Here is a 25,883-nt window from a genome sequence, read left to right as displayed (position 1 = left end):
ATTGAAAACTGAAAACATTGTAACCTACCTCAAATGTGTGATCCAGCCTATACACAGGCGAAGAATTCATAGCACTGACAACTTCAAGGACACCATTGAAGTTATTTAGCTCTTGAAAGACTTGCAGGATCTCAATTATTCGACTCACTACGATTACTCTTTCCTCTAGGTTTTCTGTTTCTATGATGCATCTAAGTATACAAGCAGAATGCTAATTTTGTAGAGATAAAACAGAGTCAAAACTCTACCAATCAACAAAAATCCAGCTATACCACAAAGTATACCATTTTGAAATGTTTGATGGATCCAACAAGACCCACCAAATAATTGGAGGAAGATTGAGAAACATTTAGAACAAGTTAGGTTCCATTTCTCAGGTTAAAAAACTGGGAATATTAGAAGTAGGCCTCAAAGGATTAGATTTTTATCAATAAAAATTGCTAAACATTAATCTCAATATACACACAAACCAGTGCAAAAATATTTCCATTGACAATAAAGGTTTATAATAGGGATGTAAGAGATTAGTCAACTATCCAATAAGGAGAAGCTTATCGGATAGTCGACTAGTTCCTCGCCTAGTCGCTTCCCCCACATTGCTGCCTCTATCAGAGAAAGGCAGCAAGCAGGGGGGGGAGGGGAGCAGGAGCCAGTGCAGGGGAAGCTGGCTTAAAAGCAGGTTCCTTCCAGTACCGTCTCTGTGGGGGGGCAAGGGAGGTAGAGGCACAGTGGGAAATGGCACGAGCGGGGACTGACAGAGCCCACTGGGTCTCTCGTACATTTCAAAGGCTGAGGAACCATAGGGTGCACAGGGCCAGCATAGCGGCGGAGTCCCACTAGGGCTCTTGTACGTTTCAAAGGCTGAGGCATGGCAGAGTGCATGGGGCCAGTGCAACAGTGCAGTCCCACTGGGCTCTTGTACATTTCAAAGGCTGAGGTCCCATGCTCCCTGTGGGGCTTCCGCTTTTTTCCTGCCGGGACTCATCTACATTTCAAAGGCTCAGGTGCTGCAGGGAGCACGGGGCCAGTGGGGCTCTGCACTTCCTGTGGGGCGTCCGCTTTTTAATGGTAGCATTCAAAGGTAGAGGTGCCCTTATAGACTAATGGAACAGTCAATGGAAATCCCATCAACTATTTGATTAGTTAAGTAATCTAAATTTAACATCCCTGGTTTATAGACAGGCAAACCAAGAAAAATGCACATGAGAACTTCAAGTTTGATTTTAGGATATTTGCTTTGTGTATTTTAACATGTGATATTGACATTTGGTGTTTAAACAGTTATAAAGCTTTAACTTTCTGAATCCCCACATCTACTCTCATTACATAATTATTGTCTGTGACACTTCATTTTTTAATAATTTTGAAATTTTACAATTACACAATTGTGAAAGTTCAACTAGAAAACACTGAAAAAATTGCTTAAAACTCATAAGTTTGTGAGCAAAATAATTTAAAAAAAAATCAAAGCCAGTGCTTAAAAATACACACTTATATTTTCTGCTGAAATTGCTTACTTACAAATAATTATTTTCTGAGGCAAATATTTAGCCATTCCCTGAGTGGAGGATTCCCAAAGGCCAAATTTCTCCTACGGTATCTCTCAAAAAGCATCTGAATGAATTACACAGATCCAATAAAGTTCCAGAAGTAGAGATTTAACAAGGAACAAAACAAAACAAACAAACCCCTTACTTTTCAAACCACAAAGTGAGATTAGTAGTGTGCCTTATCATTTTAAGAAGGTTGGGAGAATTAATTTCTTTGTCTTCCTTCGTCCATACACTTCCAACTAGTTCTGATGGCTGTACAGCTCTAAAAGAAATTATAAAAAGTACCACAATTTGAAACTTTAAAAAAAGACTACCATTATTCCAAAAAAGTGTTAGTTATCAGTGAATTAATTTAGTGAAGAACAACTGCTTGAAAAAATACTTAGCTAACAGCTGCCGATGATCTCAGAATCTAAATGCTAACTGAATGAATAAAATGACTGGCATTCCTATGCATCTGTTTGTTCTTTGCATCATGCTATCAATTAAATATCTAAAGAACACATTCACAGTAACCACCATTCATCTAAATGAAGCGTGAGGTCTAACCCTCCTTGACCGCAAGGAGATGTGAATGTTTGAAGCTGAAGTGCTGCTTAACTGCATCCTTCTCAAACTGCTGGTTGGATTCTCTATGGTTTATAATGCGCTTCATAAACTAGGATATATAGAGAAAGGTTTAACTGGATCTCATGTTTCTCAAAGGAACACCCATTGTAGAAATATTAGGAGATATTCTCCTCTAATATAATGAAATTAATAATATACATTAATTATAGGTGCTCACATACACTGATGTCCATGATATAAATAAACAGACGTTTTTATTTTGAGGTGCACTTTTAGACTTCACTGCTGCATAATTAGTGACCTAGCACACCACATATGCCAATAGTGAAGATCTGTACAAAGGGTTCTAGAAGCAATTTTGGGAACGTTTGGGGGTTTTGCAATAATGTGATACAATACACTCCGTTTTTCATTAGAGGAAAAATACCTGTAAAGATCTGACTCGAGTAAAGTGAGTTGTCGAGCAATTTCTATTGGGTGCAAAGTGAGTAAGTCAAAAGTTTCCGGCTGTCCCGGCTTGCTTATATGCCACTCAATTGCAGGAGGCGAGCTTTCAAAAGTAATATTGTGGCTTGGTCCAATGGCTTGTGCTTGCTTTTTCCGATAGATGATCTTTGTGATTGATTCAACCCATTTCTTCATAGCTTTACCTGGAATAAACAGACATCATTAACATTTATTTAACCTTTTTAATTCTATGTTTCTTCAAGAGGCCAATATCATTTTTTAAATATTAAAATATTCTCCACTTTATAAACATTATGCCTCAATACTCGGAAGAAAGCATTCCCCTAATTTACAGAGGTGAAACCCAGTTTTGCTTGTTTGTCCTCACAAAGCTAATAAACAGCAGTGTGAATCCAGTGATCCTGGTAGTAGCATGAACATAATTCCTTCTGACTTAATGGAAGTTTCACATGTGAAACAGAAATAAGTTACTAACCTGTTCTGTAAGTGTTGTTCAAGACGTGTTGACCATGTCCATTCCACTTCAGGTGTGTGCATGGCCAATACGCTAGTGTTGAAGATCTTTCCATTACTGGTACCTGCAAGGGGCAGTGCATGTACCTTCTGCTGCTGAACTAGGGATGTTAACGATCATTTAAAATGTTAACGGGTTAAACTCTAGTTTTAACCGGTTAAGCTTTGAGCAGCCTCCTGCCTGCGGTGCCATGGGCAAGGGGCAGCTCCACTTCTGTGGCACAGGCTGCTCTGACCAGGCTAGGCTGAGCCTGCCATGCCGTGGTCTGCTCGGGCCTGGCCAGGCCCGCTGCACCATGTCACGGGCAGGGGACTGCTCCAGCCTGGGTTAACTGGTTACCCATAATCATCACCCGGTGAGGGTAAAAGCTTATTGGGTAACCAGATAATCCTTTACATTCCTATGCTGAACAGTGGCATAATGGGCAGACTCACCCTCAAGCTCCCTCAGTTCCTTCTTATGAGACAGACTCTAATAAAGTGCAGGAGGAGGGTGGGTTGTGGAATGGACAAGTGCAACACATGTTGAAGAACAACAGTTACAGAACAAGTTGAGTGATTGCAATTGTCCATTCCAACTTAGGTGACTCATCAGCATTACAAACTGGAGGTGGGACTGGAATCTACGTAAATAATTATTTAAGGATCACACGTCCAAGTCTTCCATTATCTCTAAACTGCTAAAACATGGCAGAAGGAGATGCAACAGTGTGAACTGATGACCAAGTTGCAGTTCTATAAATGTTCTGTACAGGCACTTGAGCAAGCTGCTTGTTATCTGGTTGAACGTGCCAGCACTGTGCTTGGTACAGTCACAACGTGTGGTAGCACAAATGCATGCAGTAGAAAGTACATAATGACATACTTTGAAATGAGACCCTCCAAAGTGTCTGCGTCTGCCACAAACAGCTGTGAGGACAATCTAAGTAGGTCAGCCCTTTCCAAGGAGGAAGCTAATGCTCTCCTGGGAGTCACTCCTTGTCCTTATGAGAAAGAAACTTCCAAGAGAAAGTCGGTAAATATATTGGCAGCTTGATATGGAAGCGACACATTACTTTGATCAGAAATTTTGGATATGGGTATAAGTACACTTTGTAAAAGACCGCATAAGGTGAGTGAGACACCAGAGCTTGCAATTTTCCTACTCACTGCAGAGACACAATTGTCACCAAAAAAATCACTTTAATTTAAAAGATGAAGTTACGAGCTCTAAGCCAATAGATCAAAAGGCAGACCCATAAGCCTTGATAACACCAGATTTAAGTCTGAAGGAGGGATGGGATACTCCACTTGGGGAAATAAAAGGTCCAGATCCTTTACGAACCTGAATGTCACTGGTTTGGGGAATACAGTGTGATCTGCAATTGGAGGGTGGAAAGTGGAGACAACTGCTAGGTGAGCTCTGATGGAACTAATGAAGAGGCCTTGCTGTGTCAGCTGTAACAAATAGTTCGGGATGTGCTGTATTGGGCCCCAGAGCAAGGAGAAACAACTTTCTGCGGAGATCAAAAGAAGAACTGCTTTTACTTCAGCAGGTGAGTGTACCTACTAGAAGGGTTCCTGCTAGTCAAAAGAATGTTTCGTACATTTCCTGCACAGCCCCCGAGGCACTTGCCATAGAACATCCAGGCCATAAGATGAAGAGACACTGGTCGGATGAAGAAGATGATCGTAGCTCTGAGAGAACAGGCCTGGCTCTGGAGATTATGTCAGTGGAGCCCAGGCTGAGACACTCAGCAGCGTAGCGATCCAATGCTGGCAAGGCATCGGAGTTATGAGGATTGTACGCGCATGATCCTGCTTGATTTTTAATAATACTCTGGGGAGGAGAGGCACTGAGGGGTAAGAATACATGAGTCTGTCCATTAGGGTAACAGGAAAGGATCCTGGAACGTGACCCACTCATGAACAAAACTGCTACCCTTTCAGTTGTGACGAGTTGCAAACAGGCCTACATGGGGAAACGTGTCCATGAAAAATGACTCTTACTATATCTGTCTGGAGACACCACTTGTGGCAACTTTAGCAATCTGCTAACGTGCTCTGAATACTCAGAAGGTGTTTGGAGTGAATCACACTGGTAATACATAACTCCCAAAGCTGCATTGCCTTTTAGCACAAGAGATTGATCTGGCCCCTCCCTATCTGTTCACATAGAACAGGGGTCTCCAAACTTTTCAGCCCGAGGGCCGCATTAACTATCAAACAGCAGTTCGGGGGCCGACTACACACTTGAGGTCCAAATAAAAAACAATCAAAACATGGATGTTGTTTTTAATTATTTATTTAATATTATTTTATTCAGTTATTATTTAATAACACATTCATACACTACACATGAACACCTGTATTAGTGTGAATGGTGAAATTGTTTCCTGGATGCCAAAATAGCATACATTTCTGGCTTTAGATTTGTTGTCCCTAACATCAACAGTGACCTGAGATTATCATCGGACAAGTTTGTTCTCAAATTGTTCTTCACGTATTTCATTCTTGAAAATGTTTGTTCACACAGGTATGTTGTTCCAAAGATTGAAAGGTACCTTGATGCAAAAGTTTTGACATTAGGAAAGTCTTCCTTGGGCAAAAACTGGTAAAAACCCACCAGTCCTATTTTGAACTTGTCCCTAAGGAGGTCATTTGCTTGCAACTCAATGACTTCCAGCTGCAGTTCATCTGGGAAACTGGCCACATCTGCTTCAAATGGGTTTTGAAACAATCTCACTTCTTCTGCCTTTGAATCCAAAAAGGTCTCCACGGGCCGGATGAGAGGGCCTCGCGGGCCGCATCCGGCCCCCGGGCCGTAGTTTGGAGACCCCTGACATAGAACATTGCTTTTACACTGCCCATAGGAACTAGGATTGTTTTTATTTTTATGTGAGGAAGGAAAGTGTGACAAGCTAAAGCTCTCGACAACCTCTCATTTATGTGGAGAGCTCTCTGAGTGATGCACCAGTAGAGGGCATCAGCACTGAGACAAGGGGAAATCAAAATATACACCAAGAACAATACTAAACTAACTGAACATATCGAAACTAACTATAAAGCTACTAGATGAGCAGAAACTATATGCAAAATGACAAAAACATTACCAGCAAGGGAAAAAAAACTTGCAAGAGCAAGCTACCATGCTCTAATACTGTTATGTGTGGTAAGAAGGAACTGAGAGGGGTCAGGGATAGCTCTACCCTTCATACCATCTCCCTGCCCCAATGGGCATCATCGAGGGAAAAATCTCCAACACTAGTGCACTGGGTGCGCACACAACCTGAAGTGGACAGTACACATACCATCGCTCAAAGAACTCCTGCAGCCCAGTCTTCTGCTCTGTACACAGGACCAAAGATTTCCAAACCAGCCAGGCTACAAAATGTGCTGACAGTCCCAAGTGGCCTCACTGGTCACTTGTTCTCTTCCTGTTTCCAGCTGCTAGCATTAAATACTTAATATAACCTTTTCCTGTATGCGACTGCTGTCGCTGCCACAGCGATGTTTCATTATTAAAAATGAATAGGGAAAGTCTGCTGCACAATTATGAACTGGAGGGGAGGTGGCTTATGTGACAGACCACATCTTGAGGGGTTATGATGTGAAAGAGTCTGAGAATCTCTGCTCTGGAGCACACAGTATCCTCCATTAAGCTTTTATGCAAGTTACGCCTACCTATAGCTTACGGGCCTTCACCCAGGTGACCAAGGACTATTTTTACTTGACCTCAAAACCATTCAATTGCTGGCAATTATATACATTTATCTGCAATGTAGCTAGAATAATATTTTGGCTATCAGAGTTAAGCAACATGAATCCTATTTTTCTGAATAGGCACCATACTTCTGAGAATGAAATTAGCAGTTGATATTTGAAATAAGGGTTTTTTCAGGGTATGCAGTGGGTAACATAAGTCATCATATGCACCAAATATTTCATTTTCCTTTAGCCACTGATTATAAGCTGTTAGGAAGCATCATCACATAACACAGATGTCTAACAGTGGACATATTTTAATATGTTGACATCTACTGTAATCATAAATACCTCTTACTGTCGCAATGAATTCTTCCAATCGGTGCAAAAGATCTACATCTCTCTCAAAGTCATAGAAGTGGTGTTCTACCCAGTGTCGGCATACATTTAATACTCTACAATGTTAAAGGAGAGATTATGAACTCTTTATGAGACGAGACAGTCTATTAGTTTATGTCTGACTATGCTAGTAGTATGGCTTAAATGGGACTTCCAGGTGCTATGTAAAAATTAGACAATACAGACGAGCTAATCAAGTTGCAGCTAATATACGGGTTTAATTTCACATTAAATGCTCAGAAAAGAATATTCATAGCTAGTTCTTGCCTTCAATACATTTATATATTAGAACAATGCTGCCAATGCTACTTACTTTGCACATTAACAGTGCTTTGCTGTCACAGATGTAGCAATATGTTATCCTAGCAAAGCACCTCTAGAGCGGATGCACCTTATCCTTGCAAAACTGAAATTTTACTAGCATAGCTTATCATAGCTCCCTGAATGAAACAAGCCACACAGGCAAAAGTGCAGTGTTGGAACTGAGTCTTCAGTTATCACTGAGTCTAGCCTTGCTGCATGCCTCAAGCCAAAGAAGCAAGGATGTCAGAGAACCCATTTAGGTAGCATTAGAGCTTAATTTTCATCATAGCATTCTAGAGCCTAAGACTTTATTAATGCTGACCCCTTAAATGCTGTCCTTACTTCTTCATCTCAGGGCTCGTCTACATTGGCATTTTACTGTGCTGCAGTTTTCTTGTTCGGGGATATAAAAAAAACACCCCCCGAGTGCTACAAGTTCCAGCGCTGTAAAGTGCCAGTGTAAATGGGCTACCAGCGCTGGGAGCTACGCGCTCATTTAGGTGTTTTACAGAGCCATGGCCATGCTTTAATGATTTGAGCGTAGACATAACCTCAGAGAGGCTTCCAAAGGATTCTGAAGTATAGAGAAGGGGGGAGGGATCACTGTGCATCGGCAGAGGCAACACATTCAGAAAACTCCGTTTATAAGAGAGTCACTCTTTTTTGGCTACTATCCAACAAATATCTACTGTACCGAAAGGAGCTGTGTGGTTCTGTAACTGTTCTGTAAGCAGAATAAACAAAACTGAGGCTGCATGACTAGGTGGGGACTTTAGAGTCTCAGGTTCTTGATTGCTGGAATGCAAACTAGGCCTCATTGCTTTACTACTGTCAGTGGCTCCATGGCTCACGATAAGAGACTCCCTGTGGGAATCTGCAGAGGCATTCTATGAAGGAGAAGTTTGATCTGCATTTCTTTAATACTCACCGGAGCTGTACAGGTTGTATATATTCTTTCCTAAATCGTTTTAACTCTGCACTAAGAGGCTGGTCTCCATTCTCCATAGCTATACGATCAGCTTCTGTTGGCTCTGGCTCCGGAATTTCAAACCTACCATGGGGCAAACAGTAAAAGTCGAAACCTTTAAATTCATTTAAATTATGTAAATAGGAACCAGTCATGTGCTGTGTTAACCTCTCAGAACATGCAGTAACAAAACTATTAAGAGTTTGATTTAATCGAAGATACCTCTCCTTCGACAATGCAGAAAACTCTCCTCTGCTAGTCAAAAAGTTTAGAGGGTTTCCATTAAATCAGGCCTTTACCAGTTAGTAAACATGGTGCACTCACTTAACTGGATATAATAAATCAAGTATTTTATGCCACTACAAGAAAAAAACCATAAAAATAGATGACAGAAAAATGGAGTATGTACAAAACTTTTGGGGCACGAGCCTTATCTGGTGTAAGTCAGTGCAACACCACTGACTTCTATGGAACTCAATTTACACCAGCTGATGATCTTTTGGCCTTTATAATTTTCATTTGAAAACTTTTAAAAAAGACCAGTGACAAAAATCAAAGCCATCTGTTTTAAAATGTTAATTTTTAAAATAAACTATTTTGAATCTTACTACACATTAAAAAAAGACACAAAGAGCCTTCCTCATATGGACTAGTTCATCAAGCATTCCAGGGAAGATTAAAAAAAAAAAAGAAAGTTGCATACCTTTCTATCAGAAGACTCAATAGTTCTTGAGGTTTGCAAAAGGATCTATAAGTTGTGAGAAACGTCCGAACAAAATTTGGGTCTAGAACACATAAATTAATTAAATTAAAATGGATTAAAAATTTTCTCTCATTGTAATGCAAAAGGATTCAAAATGAATGGTTTTCTTTAAAACTATGTGTACCTGAAAACACACAGACCATTAATTGACACCTGTTATACAGTACACACAATATTTCCTAGTTATTTTAGTGACAATTTAGAATTTTTTGGCATGGCAAAATGAGGCACAATGAATAAAATGAATTTTAACTGCATTTAAAAACTGTTCACAAAAAGCACTAATTTTTCTCTCTCGATTATTAAAAGAATAACTAGAAAAATTCTTACAAGGTTGCACATAGTACATTTAGATAAATACAAAAATACATGCCATTAACAGGAGTGTTGTGAGCAAGACAGGAAAGTCATTCTTCCATACTACTCTGTGCTGATTAGGCCTCACTTGGAGTATTGTGGATTTGTGGGCACATTCCAAGAAAGATGTGGAGAAATTGGAGGGGGTCCAGAGAAGAGCAACAAAAATGATTAACGGTCTAGAAAGCATGAGCTATGAGGCAAGGCTGAAGGAATTGGGCTTGTTTAGTTTGGAAATGAGAAGACTGAGAGGGGACAAGATAGAGGTATCTAAAAGGGTGTAATGGGGGTAGAAAATTGTTCTCCTTGGCCTCTGAGGATAGGACAAGAAGCAATGGGCTTAAATTGCCACAAGGGAGGTTTAGATTGGACATTAGGAAAAACTTCCTAACTGTCAAGGTGGTTAAAACACTGGAATAAATTGCCTAGGGAGGTCGTGGAATCTCCATCACTGGAGATATTCAAGAGCAGGTTAGAAAGACATCTATCAGGGACGGTCTACTCTAGGATGGAGCTTGGTCCTGCCGTGAGGGCAGGGGACTGGACTTGATGATCTCTCAAGGTCCCTTCTAGTATTCTATGATTCTATGCCATTTTATGAGTGAGTCATCTAGTCCAGTACCCTAACTCTGACAGTGACCAGTGCCAGATGTTTAAAAAAAAAAGGGGGGGGGGGAGGGTTAAGAAACCCTGAAGTGGGCAGTTATGAAATAACTTTCTCATGGGTAAATGTTTCTTCTTAATTCCACCTCTGGTGTGACCCACTGCTGGAATAGTGTCTCCACACTTTAAATGTTGAAAAATTTAGAGAAGGTTCAGAGAAGAACCACGTGAATGATTAAAGCAGGGGTTCTCAAACTTGGTGATATCGCGACCACCCTCTAAGTTGCTCACGACTCCCCTGGGGGGTCAGGACCCACAGTTTGAGAAATGCGGGATTAAAGGGTTGGAAACATACCATATACTGAGATACTAAAGGAGCTCTATTTAGTTGACGCAAAAGAAGGTTGTGGTTATAGGCTGAAAGTATCTGCAGTGGGAAGAGAAATTTGATAAGAGGGTTCTTTGACAGGGATATAAGCAACTAGTTGAGTAGTCGACTACCCAATAAGCTGGGGGGGGGGGGGGAGGCACATTTAAAATGCAGAGGCCCAGCGGTCGGTAGGACTGCTTAGTTTTGGCTCGCATAGGGTCTGAGACCTACCCCCACTGTGGCTCTGCCTGCACACATGGCTCCTGCACACATGGCTTCTACTACATTTAACCTGCAGAGCCGCACCGGGGGTAGCTCCAGGACCCAGTGGGAGCTGGGACAGAGCGCCTCCCCTTATCGAGTAATCATGCAGTACCAACTACGTGATTAGTCAATTACCCACTTCTTAACATCCTCGCTCTTCAGTCTAGCAGACAAAGAAAGCTGACGCCAGAAAACTTCAGATTAGAAATATGGAACAACCTTTTAGCGGTGAAAGCTCTCACACCAAGCATAATTAAACTGCTCCTGACGAGTGATGGTAGCAATGTCAGTGAGAGAGCATTTCCAGCCAACATAGCACTGTCCACACTGGTGCTTCTGACAGTGAAACTTATGTCCGTCAGGGATGTGTCTTTATTAAGTCAGTGTTTGGTGGTCTTGGGCAGAGTAATGGACTTAAGTTCCCAGAATCATCTCTTAAAGGTATTCTGCATGTCTGAGGACAAGGACTAAGGCAGCAGGTATGGAGTGATCACTTTATGGAAAAAGTGTTCATCCTCAGATGGTGTTTTTGTCTTTTTTTCCTGTGTTCACTCCCTCACAGATTTCCACCACAACTTCGGCAACCCCCATCTCTTCATCCAACTCTCTCTAAAACACTCCCCCTGCTTTGTGGTAGAATGGTAGAGCTGATAACTGTCCACTTGACCTCAAATGATCTCTCCTATCCTGTATTTAGTCCCGTCACTCTGAGCACATTTCCCAGACCTGAAGAGGTCTTTTAAGCTCAAAACCTGGTCTCTTTCACCCACAGACGTTGGTCCAACCAAAAATATTAATTCACCCATATTGTTTCAATAAGATCATCGTGCAAATAATGAAAATAAGAGATTGACCATTACTCAGAGAGGATGAAAATTTAACTTTTACACAGCTGAACTGCACTTTTACACAAATGCAAAACATTTCAAACATGAGTGCCAAATGGATAGTTGTCTACATCCATATCTAGGAGCTCCTGAATTTTTAAATGCCAAACAATGGTAGCGGCAGGCAGTCCGCCCATGCGTAAATCAGGCCCCCTATTTAGATGCTGGACTTTTAGCTCTTAACAGAAACCATAAACAAAACTATTTAACTATCTGCCTATAAGCAGTAGTGTTTCACAGAACGATTTTCATTATAAACTATTAAAATACACAATGCGTACCCTAAAAATGTTTTGTTTAAGCCAAAGAGTAGAATGCTTCCACACAATTTAAAAGTTTCCTGGCTATTGAACACTGGGTCATAATAGCTATTGTTATTTACAGCAGAAATTGAGCTCAGCGTGTAGAATCACAGCAGCACAGTTCCATTTGAGATAAACAGAGCAAATGAAATCTAACATTTTTTTCTTTCAGTTTCTGATTACAGGTGCTGTCTTACTAACAAAATCAGTGGATAAAATTAACGTATATTATATAACTAACCAATTTGTAGGTTTTTTTTTAAAAAAACAGACTACCCCACTTAGTCAGGATGTCCGTTCATGTGATAATTCTCCCTTCAATACAGCCAATGTAAAAGTTAAAAAAGAACAATAACTTATTCTACAAGGATTTATAAATAATCACCCTTGAATTCCTTAAGAAAGGAAACGGACACTATGCTGACGCACAAACACTCTTAACATATCAAAGCTTTAAAAATAGAACAGCACTGCCCTATAGATAAAAACTGACCAGGACTTTCAAAACTAGGAGTCCCTAACCTTAATGCTTGCACACAAACATCAGGAAAAGGAGAGGGGTTGGGGGAGAACAGACTCTCACACAAACAGGGTCAAATCCAAAGCCAATGTCTCCTTTGGAAATGCTGTGGAAAAGAGTGTTTGTGGGGGAATTTCTGCATGCAGAGATCTATCTAGCTGTCCCATTACAGGGAGGATGCAGTGGGTTTTGCATGCCTCACAGAAAAGGCTGTGGGGCATGCCTCCAAAGCTGGTGAATACCACCAGGCCTGGGTCATTGCCCTAGCTCTGACCACTGGCAGACTCCTGATTCCCTGGTGGTACTACTGCAATAGAGTTGGTTTACCAGAGATTTCATACTGGTGCCAATAGGAACATTTGCTGCAGCTAAATTAATACAATCGGCGGGACAGGCAGATTACCCCTCCATCCTAATGAAATCTGACAATCAATCATTATGAACCTCTGATTATAAAAAACCCTTGATATATGATTGTGCCTCAGACCTTATATGTTTTGAGTTTGCAACTAACCTAGCTGCAGCCTGCTGTTACTTACAATGCACTGGCAAAGGCTGTGCATTCATGGCATCTTACAGAAGCAGACCTACCTACACAATAAAAGCCAGCTTTATACCACATTTTTGTTCTCTGTTTGTACAGCACTTGGCACAATAGGGCCTGGGTTCATGCCTCTGGCCCTAGGCACTGCAAATAATAAATAATATTGCTTACATCTAGAGAAGTTAAGTCTAAGTTGATACGCTATGGGTTTGTGTGCAGCAGTTGTAGTATTTGAGAAAAAGTGTCATCATGCAATAGCAAAATGCAGGACAATGTAGCACTTTAAAGACTAACAAGATGGTTTATTAGATGAGAGCTTTCGTGGGCCAGACGTCTGGCCCACGAAAGCTCTCATCTAATAAACCATCTTGTTAGTCTTTAAAGTGCTACATTGTCCTGCATTTTGCTTCAGCTACCCCAGACTAACACGGCTACATTTCTATCACTATCATGCAATAGGACACTACCATAATGCATATGCCCAGAGGGACAGAGTTAAGACACCAAATACAATTTAAAATTCTGTTAAGAGAAGGTTTAATGTATAGTAGGAAAACAAATTCCACAATCTGGAATGATCTGGCTAGATGCCATTACAATGCCCTTTTGTGGGCAGCTTAGTTGATCTTGTAAGGTGAGCTAATGGAGCCATAGCCTCAGCTCTTGCACATTATGTAAAAATAACAGTGGCAGAGATCCTGTGGATTGCCTCACTTGCGCTCCATCTCTACACTCTTTGCAAAGCACGTGAATGTACATGCTTTGCAAAGAGTGCAGAGATGCAGCGCAAGTGAGGCAATCCACAGGATCGTAACAGGGGTACCATCGATGTTCACTCATATCTAGTTTCCTATGTCATTGTGCTTCCTGGTTATGTCCCTGAACCGCTATGTTCCTTCGTTCATCCAAAAAACATGGCTAATAATGCTTAGGATACACAGGGTCTCTTATTCTTGGATTTCAAAGTCCTTTGCAAAGGCGGGTTTGCACGAGTAGTCTGGTATTAAAGATGGGTGACAGAGAGGACACTAACTCACCCAGTTTCACACTGCACATAAGGGTCAGTTCCAGGGGCTGAACTCAGCTCTTTAAGGTTACAAATCAACACCAATCTTGTAACCTACAGGGCAAGGCAGGTACATTTTTCTCTCTCAATTTTCCAATCTATCAAATGAGACTAAAGTTCCCAGTTCTGTCACATGGTTCTGTGACTCTGAGCAAGAACACCACAGCCAGAGTCTCTGTGCCTTAGTTATGCCACTTCTAAGCTTTGTTAAATAGGTGTTGTGAAGTGCCAGGCATTGAGTGCATCTGGTTGAAGAAGTGGACCTAAAAGTCAGGGACTCTTGGTCACCATCTTGTGGGTAGTATTATATATCTGCTAAGGGCGCACTTTGGTGAGGAATACGCAAAAGAAAGATCTTTTACTAGACTCTATGTTCCTAAAATAATTTAGAAATTGTTCCTTTTTGGGCAGATAGATGCAGGAGAACACTAGCTCACTGAATACAAGCATACGAACAGGGCCTCCTACCAATACTTGGAACATTCTCAAATATATTAATAACCAGTGTTAAATTGTTGGGTATGTACAAAGGGAGAATCTCAAAAGCCTATATCTCAGCCAACCAAAATAAGTGTTCAGCACCAGAAAACTCAAAAAGGTATTTCTTTTGGGGCTGTTGCCCTATTAAATACTACCTCCATTTCCCCATTTGTTTTATTGCTCAAACTTTTAAAAACAGTGCCACAAAACCAATTCTACTGAATGGTTTTGCTTTTGCTCTCAAACACTGCTTAACTGCCTTTGCTCCAACTTCCAAAAAAATTTCATAGGACAGCGACCACACAAATAAAATTTCAGCCCCAAAGGTTAAAAGGCTTGAAAAGTTATGAGCAAATGAGAACAGAATCTTAAAATAGTTTTGCTGTAACTGGATCAGGAATATTGTGTTTATTTTTCCATGCCACATTTCAAGAATGTTCAGAATACAATAAGTGATTGAGGGTATGGAAAGATTCATTTACAGTAGAGATTAACAAATGAAATGCATGTAATTTGGTTAGCAGACAGCAAAAAAAGGGAGGTGGAAAACTGTAACCCACTTACAAATATTCAACTGATATCTACTGGGATGGAGAACAATTTACAAAAGTTGTAATGGAATGAAATTGCGAAAGGAAAAATTACAGCTGACTATGAGGAAAAACATTCATAGAGAGCTGCATTAGGGTATGGAATAGTCTCCATAGAGAAGTGTTACAAGTGCAATTACTTGGGATTTTCAAATTAGATTGACAAACACTGGAAAACATATTCTAAAGAAAAATTTCATGCTGACAGGCATTGACCTGATAAAGGGGTGCCCAATCTACAGTCCATCAGACAGCTTCTAAGGCCCACGGCCTGCTTCAAATACCATGTACTAACAGTCAACTCATTAATGTTTTGTCATCGTGTTTATATCATTTTAGTTTCCACAACAGTGTAAACAGACAATACTATACATAGAAACTAACAAAATATAAATCAATACAGGTGATTTTAAATCTTTTTAAAATATATAGAATCTATTTGGCTCACACAAGATTGTGCTTAGGTTTATGTGGCCCTTCTCTAATAAAATTGGGCACCACTGACCTAACAGATCTTCTCCATCTATACTACCAACTCCAATCCCTATCTTTTGATACTGAATGCTACGCTCTACCTAGCCAAGTCAAAGAACTGCCTTAGCCTATCCCTAGTGAAAGCCACCGTCTCCAAACATGTTAGAAAATTCTACTACTGTAACCTGTTATTTCCAAAAGCATATAAAGTCACTCTTGTGATTACAATGATCTACAATACAGGATCAGGAAATCACCAGGAAACAGAACAGAAAATTCCACAACAATCTCACCCACTTTTTAAGAAAGCATTTTCTCCGCCCCTCCAAAAAAAGTAAATAATTACATATTGTAAAAAGGCAAAAGAATTATCTAATAATACAACATTATAAAAAACTTTCTGACACTTGAGGGGAGAGTATCCTGACCTTTTGTCTATCGAACATTTGAAGTGGCATGTTATGTATTCAGTATCCTAATCAGATTGATTTTACATTAGGAGAAAAATTCAGCATTAAGTTATTGTATTGCATACTGTTCTGGCTAATAAACATAAGAATTCGTATATTAAAAATGAACAAATCATTTTAAAACCCTGCTTTGGGAAGAGGCATCCTCATCAGGAAATGTGCACATGTAAAGCTTTAAAGTAATGAACAGAGAACAGGTTAATAACATTTCTGCAAACACAGCACATAAAATATTAAGAAGGAAGGTAATGAGGGATGAAAGCTATTATGTATTTCTGTCAATAACTGACATTTGTATTAAAAAGCCCTAAAGCTGAGTATAATAGCTTTGCCCCTTTAATAACGTGATTAAGCCTTTATAGTGAAATCTGATTTAATTTAAAGAAATAAAGGAACAGGTTGTTCCTTTCTAACTACTAAATTGATATTATATCTTGCTTATTTGCTGTGTGTTCATTTCATTAGCTGCCTATATAAGCGCAGACTGAATTCAGGGTCATAGCTTTAAAATAGAGAATTGGGTGCACAAACACTTTCTGAACCTGTGGTCCTCCAAGTACCCTTAAGGTCCAAGCACATGGTAACTCTTCAAACTTGGAACATAAAGAAAGTAGTATTGCATACAGCTCTCATCCTGCAAGAACCCGTGTATGAGAATAACTTTATGCCCATATACAGTGTTAATGAGTTCAATGGACCAGGGCCTGTATTTTACTCGCAGCCGTAGTGAGGCTACAAAGACCTCCTCTCCAGGATCCAGATCTCCTAACTCAAGAACAATTTTATGCCCATGTTACACCTTTTGCACTCTAGAACATATTGAATAGTTGAGGTTTTATACAATTTATCCATGCTTTTTTTTAAAAAAATGCATGCAGTATTTTAATCGATTTGTACTTTACCAATGTTAAGTATGCTTTTTGGCCAAATGTGATTAGCCCATAGGGAAACACTTGACAATAGAACAGCTGTGGTTCTATTAAACAAGAAGAAAAGGCTGGATGTAAGTGGGTCGAGTGTGTTTGTCCCTGTTCCACAACAGCTCTGTACTTGCACTGGGGTGGGTAAAGGGCAAAGCAGAGGCCGGCTGGGGGCAGAGCCAGAAGAGATAATACTGCTATCATGCAGTTCTCTATTCTGCAATAGCAGTACACTAGGGACTGCAGAGAGCTTCCTTCTAGTCACTGAGCTGAAGTGCCTTCCATGGAGAAGCTCTGACGTTACTATGCTAGATATTTTGTATGCTTAGTCAAGCTATTGCACCAAGACTGCACACACATAGGCTGTGTCTAGACTACATCCCTCTTCTCAAAAAAGGGATGTAAATTAGACACTTCGAAATTGCAAATGAAGCTGGGATTTAAATTTCCTGCACTTCATTTGCATAATGGCGGCTGCGGTTTTTTTCGACACGAGGTTTTTCAAAAAATTAGGTGTACAGGATCTTTCAAAAAAGAGTTTTATTTTCAAAAGATCCCAGTCTAAATAACCGTTTTTCTATCGAAAAGCCCCACATCGAAAAAAAACCCGGCCGCCATTATGCAAATGAAGTGCAGGAAATTTAAATCCCGGCTTCATTTGCAATTTTGAAATGTCTAATTTACATCCCTTTTTCGAGAAAAGGGATGTAGTCTAGACACAACCACAGACTGGAGCTTTGAAACCTGCCCCCAAAAGTTGACAGTATCTTGCTTCTCATTGTGTACTAAGAAGTTTTGATGCAAAGAAATTAGGGTCTTAGTAAAATAATCAATGGATTCATATATTCTAAAACAGCTGAAAGGTTGCCTCACCTGCATACATGTGGTAGGTCAGTCTCTCAATGAGTTTGACAACAGTTCCTGCCTTGATGATAGGGATTCCAGATTTGGGCTGCATGTTTTCTTCAAATACAATATTTTCTTCAGAGTCTGGTTCAGCAAACCTATAAAGCTCAGGACTTGGAAATCTCATCTGCTCTTCCTTCTCTTCCTGTAGCATTGTAACATCTAACATTCTTTCCAGAGTGCTTCTGTACTGTAGAGATATCAATGCTGCCATCCAATTGTTTTTCTCTTCTGCTGATTTAGCCGCAAAAATAACACTATTCTCATCTTTTAAAATAATTTCAAAGGCGTGTTTATATTCATTAGTGTCGTCTTTATCATTAATTTGTACCTTTCGCATGAAAAATTTTTCTTTCAGACGATACTCTGCATTGCTAGCACCAGGAAGTCTTGGCTGACCATGATTCGACTTACAGCAAATCATTAATCCATCAAAAAGGAATATATGTCTCTCGTGTTTTGCACCTACACGTGTGAGAGTTCCTTCCATTATAAACTCATTGCAGCACTGTCCAATATCTTTACCCTCCCAACCATCAATGTTTTTCTGGATCTCATTCATTTTCTTGATTGCTAGTTGTTTCCCCTTCATCTGCTGACTATAGAACCGACATGCAGATTCACTTCCGTGATCAAGAGAAATAATAAAAAAAGGAAATGCTTCATTAGTACTTTAGTCCAAAAAGGATAAAATAATCCATTCCTTCCATATTATAAGGTAAATGCACCCTCAAAGAAACACATGCTAACAAGAGAATAATTTTAATGAAACAACCAGTATGGAGAAAGTGCTTGTTAATTCCTAAAGTGCCTCATTTGATACAAGCATGCTATGTGTTACCAGCTCCCTGCTGAGGACGGAGCAGTGAATCTCTCCCAGACGCTCATTATCTGATGAAGGGGGTTTTGCCCATGTAAGCTCATGATATTATATATGCGTTCGTCTCTAAGGTGCCACTACTTGTTGTTTTTAAGTCTTACCAACTATGCAAAGTAAAATGTTTTTAAACGAGTTGCCTAATCAGCAAAAGGCAAATTGTTACAGCTCTACATGCTCTAACATGTATTCTCAATTTATTTCAATAATTAAGAATGCACTTAATTCTACCTTCCTCAATTAGCAGCTAAGCTGTTTGATGCATTTATGTCTAAGCCTAGATATTCAATTTTAGAGTACAAAATGTGATTAGTTATCAGGAAAATATTAACAGTCCTAAATTAATGTACTGAACAAATATAGAAACAGTTTAAAAAATTATCTATAAAGTGGCACTGCATAAATATTGTAATTTACTTTAATCATAATCAAATCTATTTCAATGATGTAATACATAATATTGCAATTAATTTCTGGTTCACCCTTGAGCTTAGTTTTCAGCTGAGTATGCACACAAAAATTTGCTTAGAATAACGTAACAATTCCATGACAAAATAATATCTACTTTCAACTATAAGAAATGAACATTAGCAATTATAATTTTACAAATCTACTTACTACACAGAAGAAAAAAAATCTACAAACATAACTTATCTTTCCTTCTGCTTACCACTAAATTCTCAGGATGTCTTGACCAGTTGTGGGCAAGGACACATATAAATACGAAAGGTTTTTAAACAATAACAAATTATCTTAGCTTTGATGTCACTTCCTCTGAAAAAGCAGGTTTGTCACAAACTATTTTGTTCATTGTTTATTGAAAGAGGAAACTGGGAACCCTGGATTTATAGCAAAGCATTGAGGGCTGAAAGCAGAAAAAAATGGAAACATGTTTACCTAAGTCTTCGCTTTGCAAGACTTTTGGAGCATATTCTTTCCATACTACTCTGAAGGTTAAGCAAGGCTGTTATTGCTTGTTTCAAACATTCTTTATCCTCTTCATCCTCACTCTTTTCTTCCAGTTGCTGTGAATATTGAAAACTAAATATTAAAATGTTAAAGTATGATGGTATATGCATTTCTGAAAGTGTTACAAATAATCTGTTTAACAAGGTTAGAAGAAATCTCTCCATTTGCCAGGTTTGTGAGCGTTTTTTCTTATTTAAATCACAGAATAATCTACATTATTTAGATGCTTTACCAACAGCAGGGGAGATGATCCCCTTTTTCAGAAAGGAGTTCCTTATCCATCCGAGGACTCAGCTGTGCTAGGGAAGAAGCTACTATTCTACCTCAATCTGTACAGTCTCCTTCATGACACCAGCAGTATGGGGGAAACAGGCCACTTTAAGAGAGAAGTTTCCCCCACTCACAAGGCTCAGTAGGCAGGGACATAACTGGGCATGTGTGTTTATTTCTAAATTAATTTTATTAGGTCTACAGCCCCTGGGAGAGGTCATGGTTGAGTGTTTTACATACTTGTGGGTTAGAGCCATTAAAGGGGAAGCCTTTGTATTTTTCTGAGGGATGAAAATGTTTTGTAGGATGTGCAGCCTTCTCCATATTACGCACACGAGGATTTTCTTGGGAGTAGGGTAAATTGGTTTATGGCCCAAGAGCTAAGAATGAGTCTGGAAGAGGTTACACTTTGTGAGAGAGGCATTTGGAGGGGTAGGCTCTCTGGGTGTGGAAGGGATGTTAAAGGTGATGCTTTGGACCCAGACCCATCTAACCCTCTAGTTAGTAGTTGGGCGACAAGGATGAGACAAAAGCAAGTCAAAAAATGATGCTAGACTAAATATGAATTGAGATTTTCAGTTCAGCTCCTCTGGTTTAGTCTACAGTTTTCTCAGGGATTAGGATATCAAAGGATGTCAGCTGTCAACAAGTAACAATAATTATAGGATTTGATAGAGATGAAGCTCTTACACATCTCACCAAGTGCCGGCTCAACAAATGAGGTACATTTGATCTCAGGCAGGTAGCAGTGCCACATGAACCCAAAGATGAATCAGAGTGGAGGTGGTGTGACTGCAGTTTGCTTCCAACTTGAAAAGCAAAAGGTGCCCTACTCCCACACTGGTTCAAATATAGTGTGTCTGACTGTGTATGAAAGTCTTGGGGGAAGGTGCTTCTCCCCATGACCTGTTCAAGTTCATTGTCTTCTCTTGCTGACAGCAACTGCTTTAACAGTCTCCTGGATGGTCAGCTTCCTCAATCAATTCAGTTTTTCCTGCTCTATTTGACTATTCTGTGTGATTGCTGGTTCAACTCACATGGCTGGCCACATTCTTGATGTAGTTGTGTTTAGATTAGGATAGGAGGTGGGAAATTTGGAAATTAAATCACTGTCATGGAGCAACCACTCTATCCACTGAGATCTGAAGTTGGAGCACATAAAAAGGATCTGTTTAAATAGTGCTTTATCATGCTAACACAACCTGAGTGTTTCCAGAAAGTTCTTGAGGAAAACACTGATCTCCTGACAACAATCAATGATTAGTGGGCTATTCGCATGCTTATCCTCTACTAATGAGGAAGTAGAGCACTAGCAACTTAAGATGGCTTTGATCTTGCAGGGTTGCTTAGTTTACAGATAACCTGTAACAACTCCCCATGATGGATGACAGCTTGAACACCATTGGCAGAAGTCTTGGAATGAAACAGATTATGGCATAAAAGATCTTTGAACTCTAATATTGTAGCTCTGCAAGAGACTAAATGGAGGTTCTCTGCCTCCACCATAGCACCCACTGATGGTCTTTTCTACTATTTGCAGTCTGAGTTTCTGGTAGCATTCCCTGTTTTGGCTGGATGATCATCTTTCAGCAGCAGCCAAAGTTATTAATTACCATGTGTTTGAGGTTGCAGCCTATTTTTCCCCAATACAGAAAGCTGGAGGAGCTTTTGAGCATATGGAAAAATGCACATTGACCTGTCAGAATCAAAGTAAATAAGATACAAGTAATTCCATCACAGGAGATATATGTAATGTTATCTGGGACTTTGATTTAGCATAATGTTATTTTATGATACAGGCTGAAGACCTTGGAAAAGAAAAACAAGTCCTTGAACGTGTGCAATGTTGGTGTAAGAGAAGCAGCACTGACATATAAAATATTAGTTCAAGTCATTTTGGTAATGAAATTCTTGTATAAAAACTGATCCTATATGCACTGTCACAGGAACCCCCATGCCTTATGAAAACTGACATATGAATATGCTAGCTCAAATATTTTTTATGCAAACCAGATCATTTTGTAACCTATCTTTCAGGAGCCTATGAGCCCCTCAATATGTATAGTCTATTTCTGTGCAAGAATCTTACTTGTATGTGAAGTTAGAAAAACTAAATGTTTTATTAGTCCAAGTATTGTAGTAAAAGCCATTAGTGATATTTTAGGAACTTAATAGTTGGGCAATCAAATCAAAGCCATGTGAATGGTTTTGTCTTTCCTAAATGCCCAAAATGTGGTTGGGTCCTACAAAGACAGGTGATACCTGATGTTGGAATCCATCTTGAATCTGGTATTTTTGGGGATGGGGAATGCCAAACAAAGGATTCCTGCCCTGGGGAAATTCTATTTAAGCAATGGAAAATAACTAAGTCTTTTGTCCTCAGCTGGCTTTTGAAATTCTCTCTCCACCCTAAGAGGATACACATAAAGAGACCTGGAGACAAAGAACTGTAGTGAGAGAGTGAAGGCAAAGCTGCTGGGCTCAGCTCAGAAAAAGATTGACTAAGGCCTGAAATAAGAACTGATTAGGATAAGAATTTGCATGTAACGAGCTTCTTAGTGTATTAGAATTAGTTGGTGTCTTTCTTTCACATGCAATCACTTAAAATCCTACTTTTTATACTTAATAAAAACTTGTTTATTACACAGGCCTAGTGTAAATAATTGTTGCCTGTGGGGAAGCAACCAGTGTGCATCTCTCTCTTTAAGTAATTGGGGGGGGGGGGCGGTAACTCCAACCTTGTGCCTTGGTCATCACAGACCCAGAGCTTTTATGTTCAGGTCACTTGGTAAAACAAGATTACAGGTTATTTTGTCTTGGTAAACTCTAAATACATGACTCAAAGAAATAACTTTTCTTGGACTCTGACGAAGCCCAATTTTTTAAAATTACCTGTATTTCCAATTCCATATTCCTATAAAAATCAAGTGTTTAAAACTACAAATGAAATTAATCACACCACAAAGTCTTTTTTTTAAATTAACTTACATTTAAAATTTTGTAGTGCTTTAAAAACTCTGAGTGTACCAAACATATTATAAATGTGGATTAATAAGTTATTAAATTATTTCTTACAATCAAAAACACGATAGTTCTTTGCACAATTATCGTAATCAGATAAAAGTACCCCTCCCTCCCGAAAAAAGGCTTCTCTCCATTTGTTTCTTTTAAAAAATATGTTGAGCATGGAAACATGGACGTTGGAAGTACAGGAGTATTTTTGTAATTTAGTATCAAATTTAAAACCTACTTTCTTGGAACTCATGGGCTCATCAGAAACAAACAATATGTCAATGGACTTATACCAGAAAATACAAGTGCCATTAAAAGTCCATTGATTTCTTGCAGATGCATAGTGCCACCTAATGAGTAAGTACAATAACTGCAAAGCACAGGGGTTTAAAGTCGCCTTTTAAAAAAAAAAAAAAAAAAAAAAAGCAAAGCAGAGCAAAGGGGGAAGGTCTAGCTAAGCATGACTGGAATACTGAAGGTATCATGGTCTGTTGGTAAACTGCCTGTATTTTTACCATGTCCAACCATTGTCTGTTCATATCCTCTTCCGAGCTGTGAAAGTCATGGAGTTCCTCCGTCTGCCAGACCAACATGCTACAGTCTAAGGGTATGTCTACACTACCCCGCTAGTTCGAACTAGCGGGATAATGTAGGCATACCGCACTTGCAAATGAAGCCCGGGATTTGAATTTCCCGGGCTTCATTTGCATAAGCGGGGAGCCGCCATTTTTAAAACCCCCGCTGGTTCGAACCCCGTGCAGCGCGGCTACATGGGGCACGAACTAGGTAGTTCGAACTAGGCTTCCTAGTTCGAACTACCGTTACTCCTCGTGAAATATAAGGCTCAGCCCACCTACAAGATATAGCACAGGAACCCATACATACAAGTATTCACAGGTTAATGGCCCAGAGAGCCTGACAAAGTTCAGCAATTATGACATGTAAGAGAAAATATTAGTCACTCAAGCAATTGGAGAATGTTAGCAGTTGGAGAATTTCTTACAAGTGCAAAAATAAATACTGCAAAGCCAAACAAATTGGAGTGCAAATAGGATATAGCATGAATGTCAGCATGGGACCTGTCCCACTCTTTGGGGTAATAATCATGACTTAAGTGGTAGCAGCAATAAGAAAAGATTATTCCTCTTCAAAGGATTGTATGGAGAACAAGAGAATCCAGAACAATAATAGATGTTGCTAATACAAAATATTGTGAAAAATATAAAATCTCATGCTTTCACAGTTTAAAATCAATCTTTAACTTAGGTATGTTAAATTTCAATGAATCAGCTAATTGAGTAGTGGATGGAATTGGCATTGACTACTTGATTAGTCGATAAGGCGGAGGTGGGGCGCTTGCTAGCCCAGAGGCACCTCTGCCTTTCAAATGTAGTAGGAGTCACTACTCGACTACCCGATAAGCATATGCTTATTAGGTAGTCAACTAGTTGCTTACATCCCCTACTTTAATTATTATGGATTAGGATCAGACCCTCATAGAGGCAAGATTATTCTAAATCTGCCCATTGTTGAGTTTGTTACACCTTCTTCTGAAGTATGAAGGAATGGCCATTGTAGGAGACAAGAGCTTGGACTGGGTGGACCCTGGGTCTGATCCTGGAAGAATCACAGGAAATGCCATTGTAAGGAGGGGGGCATTCAATTACAAGGATTAGAGCTGACCAATACCAAAAAGTTATAGGCATCTCTGGACTTTCTCCAATTTATCCTCATCTTTTTTGAAATGTGGTGCCCAGACTTGGACACAATACTCCAACTGAGGCCTAACCAGTGCAGAGTAGAGTGGAAGAATGACTTGTGTGTTGCTCACAACACTCCTGTTAATGCATCCCAGAATTTTGTTGCTTTTTTTTGCAACAGTTTCACAATGTTGACTCATGTTTAACTAGTGGTCCACTATGATCCCTAGATCCCCTTCTGCAGTACTCCTTCCTAGACAGTCCTTCTATTACCTTCCTAGACAGTCACTTCCCATTCTATATGTGTGAAATATATCGAAATAGAGGGCCTCCAGCCTTCCCAGTGTGCCTTGGTGGCCACTCCAGCCTCAACCAAGAACACTCCTCTTCCTCCCCGCTCCCCGGAGCCCTTAAAGGGGTTGACTCTGGCCACAGTGCCTGTGCCAGCTCCAAGCCTGCCAGCCCAGAGCCAGTAGTCACTGCCCCTGACCCAGTGGCCCCAAAACATGAGCTAGCAAGCCACTGGCAGCCAGCCCTTCACCGCTCCCCAGGAGCAGTCCGCCAGCTCCCAGGAGCCCTCCTGGTCCAGGGTGGAGATCATGGACCTTATTCAGGTTTGGGGGGGATGCCCCCAACGTCCATGATCTCTGCACTAGATAGAGGAACACGGCCGTCTATGGCAGGATAGCTGCCAGCCTGGCCACCAAATGCCACATGTGAACCCAGGAGCAGGTATGCATGAAAATCAAGTTGGTCTGGCAAGACCCGCAACCCTGAGCTTCCCCTCCCCCTTCTTCCTCTTGCTTCCCCCCTTACAGCTCCCTCCTCCCAGGTTTCCCCTCCCCTCTTCCACCCTCTTTTCTCCCCTCTTCCGCCTCCTTTCCCCTGTCTCACCAGAGTTTCATTCCCCCCCACCCCCAGTTTTGTTAAATAAAGAGTTTGTGTTCATGAAAATACATGCATTTTATTTGACAGCAGGAAGGGGGGTTAGGGAGGGGTAAGTGGAAGGATGTGAGGGAGGAATGAGGCACAAGCCCACAGTGGGGCAGACCAGGGAGGCTCTTAGTACTCCTCAGGGTGGG

General features: G+C 40.2%; 1 protein-coding gene across 3 annotated transcripts in view; it reads right to left on the bottom strand.

Moving 5' to 3' along the window:
- Positions 1 to 25,883, bottom strand: part of SOS1 (SOS Ras/Rac guanine nucleotide exchange factor 1) — a 99,168-nt gene that overhangs the window by 21,587 nt on the left and 51,698 nt on the right. For all 3 annotated transcript variants that reach the window (XR_012903070.2, XM_075925815.2, XM_089777563.1), the window contains 8 exons: positions 19,748 to 19,875; positions 17,941 to 18,596; positions 9,161 to 9,242; positions 8,419 to 8,541; positions 7,140 to 7,243; positions 2,551 to 2,773; positions 1,696 to 1,815; positions 29 to 191 (listed from right to left, as the gene is read on the bottom strand). Coding sequence is in view for 2 of the 3 variants with exons in the window: in XM_075925815.2 (XP_075781930.1) it covers positions 29 to 191; positions 1,696 to 1,815; positions 2,551 to 2,773; positions 7,140 to 7,243; positions 8,419 to 8,541; positions 9,161 to 9,242; positions 17,941 to 18,596; positions 19,748 to 19,875 (1,599 nt within the window). In the remaining variant the exon portion in view is untranslated. The remainder of the gene's footprint in view (positions 1 to 28; positions 192 to 1,695; positions 1,816 to 2,550; positions 2,774 to 7,139; positions 7,244 to 8,418; positions 8,542 to 9,160; positions 9,243 to 17,940; positions 18,597 to 19,747; positions 19,876 to 25,883) is intronic.

The sequence above is a fragment of the Pelodiscus sinensis genome, chromosome 3 (genome assembly GCF_052426305.1).
Source record: "Pelodiscus sinensis isolate ZL-2025 chromosome 3, ASM5242630v1, whole genome shotgun sequence".
In the NCBI taxonomy this organism is placed as follows: Eukaryota; Metazoa; Chordata; order Testudines; family Trionychidae; genus Pelodiscus; species Pelodiscus sinensis.
The sequence above is the reverse complement of the archived record's forward strand: the minus strand, read 5'-3'. Positions and strand labels throughout refer to the sequence as shown.